The following is a 7,656-nucleotide window of genomic DNA, read 5'->3' on the forward strand; positions in this document are numbered from 1 at the left end:
TCTATAGTGCATATTGGAATTTTTTTCCTAACTCAAATTGTGTGACCAAATTTATAGAAATAAAATAAAGATTTCATGATGAATCTGATGTTAATATTATTTTAAAATATTCTTAGTCAAAGTTTATGAAATTTGACTTAAAAAATTCTAATATGCAGTATGTTTCCTTTTGAGTTGAATCCTACATACTTAAGTAGTTGATTCTCACTACTAATATTGATCTAAATATCACACACCTCATTAACCCCACTACCTATATTTTTTTCAACATGTATGGGAAATATTTTTTATGTGCTATTTCTTTCAACATGCACACATCCTACTTTATCAACCCACTCTATTTCTCTTAACATTTCATGAGAAATACTAATTTTATTCTATAAAAAATTGTGGGATATTATATAAATATTTCAAAACTATATAATAATTAAATAAAACAAATCTTATGTATTTCTAGCCTTCATTCTATATTCAAATCCCAAACAATCAAATCTCATCAAAATACCAATTCCTGCAGCAGCACGTGAGGTATCTTCTTGTTTTTTCCCCTAGAACACAGGTACCATCTTTTTTTTGTGTACGGGGCATCATCTAGTATGTGCTGTGATTTGGAAATGCGGAGGAAGATTTTTGTTTGTTTGAGGGAAAAATGGGGAGGAAGTAAAAAAGAAGTCCAGTCCCTGAAAAGAAGAATGCTCAGGCAGGAGCCGGCCCAAATACAGAAAAACAGAGTTATTGCTGATTGTAGTGGATTTGGGCCGTCGGCTCAAAACTTGTGAACTGGACGAGTTACCCACTTCTCGATTGATGTCTGACGGCGAAGTCGGGCCGCGTCGGTTCCCTCAAAAAAAAAAATTTTGGCCGCCGTCGGCGAGGATCCGGCGACGCCCCCACTGCCACGCGGGCGTACCGAGACTTGGTAGCGTACTAGCGTGTGTGTCAGTGGGCGATGCTGAGGGCAATATCTGGCTGCGAGGACCAAGGTGGCGGCGCGGCGTCGGGTGCAGGCTCATCGAAACGGGGCGGCCATGTTGGTGCCCCCGTCTTTCTCCGCGGAGCCGGGGGGCGCCGCCGATGAACGACCAGCGCGCGTGGGAGGGGGCGCTCGAAGTGGTTAGGTTGAATCTTGCCCGTTCCCAGGGAACAAAGAGAATTAACGGTGAGAAATCGAGGCAGTCATTCATTTCTTCTCGCTAACCACTCAAGAACAATGGAAAGATCTAGCTCGAATCGGAGAGCTGTCTTCGGAGGTGGTTGTGCATTTGTGATCTTGTTACACTAGGATGAATTTTCTGGTACTGGCTGCAATTCTGCAAATTTCTGACGACATGTTTGACGATAGCAGTAGATGCCTAGATGGTTCTCTTGCAGTTGTTCACAATAACATGACAAATTGCTTCTTTTCTATGCATCTGCAAGCAGTTACCATCAATCTGAACGCGTGGAGTGATGCCGGGCATGCTGTGAATCATCTGTATGATATCCTCTACATGATGGGCCACGACGACATTCTGGTTGGCATTGGTGGCGACGGTGGGATACCAGATGCCGGCACCATATATCCCAACGTTGGCGGTTATTTACCTCTGATTGACCAGGTATGTGTTTTCTCATCCAGTTGCTGTGCCGTTATACGTGGTATAATTTATCAAGGAAAGACATGTAAATCTTTTTCTAGGTGATTCTCTTTTTCAAAATGTAGGTACTAATATACAGGTTAAACTTTAGGGGATCACAACTGCCGGGGACTGCCGGTACAGAAAAGCTGTTCCTCTGGAAGGTGGTGGACGGTTGGACATTGACACAAACTGGGGAATTAGAAGGAGCTTCCTTCCACAGGTATATGCCGCGTGCATAATTTTACATTCCCCTTTGTACAGGTATTGCATTTTGATGTTCAAAAGATTGGTCGATTGTCCACCACTGCATTATCTCGCAGCTTAATCATTCTATGAAGCAGAAAGAAGTTTGAACAACTGAACAATCGAGATGCAGCTATCGTTGATTTAAAATCCTTAAGTCACACATAACATTTTCCAAACAACATGCTTTGCTCTGTTTTACCTCCTCTTTTGCATCCTAAGCTGCTGCCCTTTTTGCTGGAATAAAGGAACTTCAGACTTATCAACAGTTTTCCTAGAGCTCCGTTTGTGTTACTGTTTTCACTATTTTTCTATCGTTAGGACTTACATCCATTTTCTAGATCATTTTCTCTGACTATTTCTGCATATATAGATGGAAAGACATAAAACAGAAGTTGTTTATTTGTCTAATGTCTCGGGAAACTGGTCATATTTGACCTGATGTTTGGGTAGTTTTAGGACAAGCTGATTATGGAGAATCTGTGGTGATAAGTGAAAACACTGTCTGATAAAAAGACACAATATAGCCAAAATGTTTTTGTTGCCCTCACAGAAATAATATGTATATTGTCCATGGTGAACCAGCCCTGGGGCCAAACAATGCAATTTGAAGAATACTTCTGATATCAAACCATCACATTAGTGCCCTTTCCGTAAGAAATATGCCATGGTACTCTGCTTATCTGTGTATTCATTGCCAGCTCCAAGTTACCAATTTTTAATCCATAAAACAGGGAAACAGAAGATATATACCATTTCAGCAACCTACAACGCAGCAAGTAATGATCGACACAATATCTGCTGGCCCTACAACCGTCATTCTCACAGGATCACATACAAACTTTGCCATTTTCCTCATGACTTATCCACACCTGAAAGGAAATGTCAAACACATATACACTATGGGTGGTGGTGTTAGATCGAAGAACCCGACAGGTTGCTGTCCAAAAGATGTTACCACAGCTTGTACACCACAGCAATGCGGTGATATTGGTAACCTATTTTCTAGTTACAGTACCAATCCCTATGCAGAATTCAACATATTTGGAGATCCTTTTGCTGCATATCAGGTATACGTCTTAGATTTGAAAGAGGCCGTCTGTCTTACCCTTTTTGTTTGCTTAAACTTTGAAAGTGGAATTTCTTGTTTACGACAAATTTGTATCTCTATATTTGGAAATTCCTCCCAAGGAGCAAAGCCATAGTCAGGTCTCATTTCTTGTCTTCTAGTTTCTGTAATACATTCTTAGGCTAATGTTAGTAAAGAATTCCATGCTGACATACACGGTAGATTTAAGATTTATTACTTCCCTTTTGTGATTAACTGCCCACACAATCATATTGTAGATTATAGTGTAAATAGGTATATATAGAAGAATTCAGAATGAGAGTGAATTTGTTTCTGTATCGAAGCTGGGAGTTAGCACTACTGATGGGGTAGCCAGCTTGGGTTCAATCCTTACTTCTCACTTAATAAAGTTTGGTGCCTAGTTCCTCCTAGGCATCCCTCATATTTGTTTCATGTTAAAAATGCCAGGAGCTATGATTCTTCTGTCGAGATAAGCATTAGGTGTTTGTTACTGGTATATGAACTTGACCTTTCATACTTAATATAATAACTCGATTATACTGGAACCTGTCTTTATTCACAATTGTGTCTCTTTAGTACGCCAATAAATTATCTAATATGTTGCCACTTCAGGTGTTTCATTCTGGCATTCCAATCACACTTGTCCCTCTTGATGCAACTAATACGATTCCAGTCAATGAAGAGTTCTTTTATGCATTCCAACAACACCAAAGTACATTCGAGGCAGAATACTGTTTCAAGTCATTGAAAATGGCTCGAGACACATGGTCTGATGATCAATTCCATGCAGTAGGTTCATATTCTTCGCCCTTGCAAAATTTTAATGCAGTATAACATAGGATTTTTCTTCTTTTTAACTTACCATTTCCTTTTTGTTTTCTTGGCCTAATGCAGAGCTATTTTATGTGGGATTCCTTTACTTCTGGTGTAGCCATCTCTAGCATGCGCAATGACAAGGACTGCCTGCATGGAAATGATTTTGCTGAGCTAGAATACATGAACATTACAGTAATAACTTCAAATGAACCATATGGCATATATGTAGCCTGTACAGTGCAATTGTCTTAGTTTTAAGGAAAAACAATACAATTATCACGTACAGCTTCCAACTAATTTGATTCCTTATGTAACAATAGGCAAGTTGCATCCATATTCCTCCAACGTATTCTTGATAATTCAATTTAACTTCTGATTTTGAGCTTGTTTATCCTACCTCAGAAAACCTCCCCAAAATGGAGTTGGGTTGACCGCCACTCCTGAGCTCAGAGTGGCATACCGAAAGAATAAATATTTCACTTTCATTAAGCCAGCCCAGTATTGCTGCTTTACCCTGGATGTCCATTATCATTAGCCTTTTGTACTTATCTAAGAGCAACCTAAACTATGTACTCCAGTCACAGAGTTGTACTCCCTCTGTAAAAAAATACAAGATCTTTTAGATCACTGTGATCTAAAGATCTTATATTTCTTTACAGAGCGAGTACATGGAAGAGTCGATGCACATTGCACTCACATACATGTAATATGAAACGAAATCTGCCACTAAGCATGTCAGCTATCGTTTGTGTGTGTCATATTGGTTCTTATTATAGTAATAGCTGAACTGTGGCCTGCAGGTCTTAACTCTCCGTGATAACACAGGCCGTTTCGACATTACAGCACAATTTCCATTCTACAGAGAGGTTCTTTACAAGCCAAACTTTGTTAACAAAAGTAGAGGGAAAGTAACCATCTTTGACATGGACATGAGTGCTGGAGATTTCGTCTCCCTTATATATCTCTTGAAGGCGCCTGTTGAAGAAATAGATTTGAAGGTACCAATTGTCGGCGACAATGCAGTAATGTGCCTCCATACAATAAAATGATTTTTGTCTCTATTTTTCTCTACAACAGTACGTTTGCTATCATGGCTGTAGGGGATTTTCGTCAGCGGCAATGGTTGGGCCAATGCCGCAACTATTGATATCGTTTATGACATTCTACATATGATGGGTCGTGATGACATTCCTGTTGGCCGTGGCACTTCTACCGCGTTAGGCACTGGAATCCTTAGCTGCAAGTATGTCAGTGCTATTCCCCAAGGGAGTGGTGGACTTCTCGACTCTGACACTCTGTATGGACTAGCTCGGTCTTTGCCACGAAGTCCTAGAAGGTATCCTTCCACCAAATGACCCACATCTGAGTAATGAACGTGGCCTAATATTTACAACTCTGTTATTTGAATTATCAGGTACACTGCTGAAAATTCAGTAGAACATGGCGCTCCTAGAAATACTGGTAATCCGGAACTTCGGCAACCATTGGCTTTTGAAGTTTGGCAGTCTGTTAAAAGGCAACTTGATCCAAGTGAGAAGATCACTATACTTACCAATGGACCTCTTACAAATTTGGCCAATATTATGCTCTCTGACAGGAATGCAAGTTCTGTAATAAAGGCCAGTTGTTTTATATCTTTTGGTTTCATGCAGTATGAACTGCATTTTGAACTATGATAACGTCATCTTTAGCACTGTTAATATTGATTACATGTTTCTCTCTTCTGCAGAGTGTATATGTTGTTGGAGGCCATATCAGAGATGAAAATGATTCAAACGGCAACATGTTCACTGTTCCATCTAATAGATATGCGGAGTTCAATCTGTTTCTTGATCCCCTAGCTGCGAAAGTAGTTCTAGAATCCACTATGGATATCACTTTGATTCCTCTTAGCTCTCAGAGAAAAGCTTCTTCCTTTCAGACTCTCCTTGAATCTCTAGAGTATGCTGAAAATACTCCAGAATCAAGTTTTGTCCTCCATTTGTTGTCATTGCTGCATGACTTGCAACAGAAGCACCGGCTGTACCATCATATGGTAAAGGTCTTCGGCTTCTTCTGTTCATTTGTTACAACTTACTAATTTTCAAAAAGAAAAAAAAGTTCATAGTTTATATCAGCTTCCATGCTGTCTGAACTGGTTATATTTCAAATCACTCCTGCCGACGAACTGGCGTACTTACTTTCTGTGTACCTGCATCATGATTTCTGACCATTGAATCAATTTTGATTTTTGAGGAGCCCAAGGGCCATGCTTATATTGTTTTAACCAATACCGAGGATACCAAACCCGCAAGACCACAACTATTCCATCTCAAACTGCTGTAGTCTATTCTTATACATGATTCAATACTTATTTTTAAGTACTTATCATATTTTTCGGCCCGCGAATTGTCATAATCACAGGGTATATTTCTGGGAGAACTACTTGGTGCTGTTTATTTGGTGGAAGGATCAAACATGGAACATTCATTATTACTGAAGCCAATAAGCATTATTGCTGACAATACAACAAGCACGGATGGACAGGTGGTAGTCGACGAACAGAGCGCAAATTTGGTGAAGGTACTAGTGGATTTCGATAGCGACGAATATTACAGTCGAGTTGCCAACCATCTAGGCAACATGGAGCGATCTGCCGTTATTGGTAGTTTTGCAGAACAGAGGTCATCATGGAGCAGGCAACCAGATAACTTGAGAGTACGCTGACTACTTCTGTACAGTATTAGCGGTACTGAAATGAACATATAGTTCATTTTCCTTACTGGACTAGATGCCCAAGCTTATCGGAAGAGTGTAAGCCCTCTGCTCATTCTTAGCATTGATAGGAAAGTTCTTGCAGTTTTTGGACCTGTATGTGACTGCACTGGTACAATAGATTTATCTTTTCAGAATGAATGAAATATCTTAAAAGCAACTTTGTTTTCTTCTCATTTTCTTTGCTTCACAAATCACAACCATCATGTGCTCAACGGTATCATATCAAGTTCCCCTGGTGAAGAAAACATTGTACTCTACAGTTTTCCCTGAATTAGTGCTATGTTTGACTCTTCGACACGACAAAGCTTCAAAGATCTCATTGGAGTATGATTCAGCGGAAAATTCGTCGACGGTTTCTAAAAAATACGGCATGTCAAGATCGTGGAGCAGCATAAACACTGGACTCAATTGGCCACCCATCTCGAGCAGAACAGATGCGTTGAACTTTTGAGACCGGAGCAGTAAGTTCCTTGGACTCATCCACTCCGGTGCCTTGCAACCACAATCTATTTTTCCACACATGTTCTCATTCTCGGGGGAAAGAGGAGGAACCCAAGTACCCTACAGTGGGTAAAGCTATCGCTTGTCGGAATTCTCGCCGACTGGTGGATGATTTGGAACACCCCGGGTCAAGCAGGCCGCTGCGAATGGCAGGCAATACGATGGCATCATGGAGGTTTATCGGCACTTGTTGCAATGCTTCATGGGCGGGCACAACCGGGAGGGAGGCGTGAGGGCAACTCCAACGCGGATCACCTAATATCTAGACACGGACGGTACGGACATTTTTAGCTATCCAATGCTAGTCATCAAATGTGTGGACTGGTACGGATATCTGAATTTTCTCAAATCATGCTCAAACTAAGGGAGCTTCGGGGAAGTCCGTATATCCGGCCAGCCTACTATTAGTTCGTTCACATATCTCCACAGACCATGTGTCCCACTCATCTCTTTTTTCTCCTGTCCACTCTCAGTTATAACCCATTGTTTGAATAACCACGGTTGAATGGTTGGACTGTCCATAAACACATCACGGAAAATTTTTTTTCTTTTTTTTTTTTTGCGGGTAACACATCACGGAAATTTGATGATGTTCATTAGACGATCCGCGTTAGAGTTGCCCTAAGACCC

The 7,656-nt window shown here is 40.6% G+C and overlaps 1 protein-coding gene across 1 annotated transcript; it reads left to right on the top strand.

The window, feature by feature from the left end:
* The first annotated feature begins 847 nt into the window (after nucleotides 1-847).
* LOC119342963 lies at nucleotides 848-6,668 on the top strand. Its single transcript, XM_037614225.1, has 11 exons — nucleotides 848-1,159; nucleotides 1,423-1,598; nucleotides 1,729-1,839; nucleotides 2,597-2,932; nucleotides 3,565-3,741; nucleotides 3,847-3,960; nucleotides 4,569-4,766; nucleotides 4,869-5,104; nucleotides 5,183-5,387; nucleotides 5,498-5,803; nucleotides 6,172-6,668. The coding sequence occupies exons 1-11, from the start codon at nucleotides 1,075-1,077 to the stop codon at nucleotides 6,472-6,474; spliced, it is 2,247 nt and encodes a 748-aa protein (XP_037470122.1). The 5' UTR covers nucleotides 848-1,074; the 3' UTR covers nucleotides 6,475-6,668.
* The last annotated feature ends 988 nt before the right edge of the window (nucleotides 6,669-7,656 follow it).

Source organism: Triticum dicoccoides, chromosome 1B (assembly GCF_002162155.2).
Source record: "Triticum dicoccoides isolate Atlit2015 ecotype Zavitan chromosome 1B, WEW_v2.0, whole genome shotgun sequence".
Classification (NCBI taxonomy): domain Eukaryota; kingdom Viridiplantae; phylum Streptophyta; class Magnoliopsida; order Poales; family Poaceae; genus Triticum; species Triticum dicoccoides.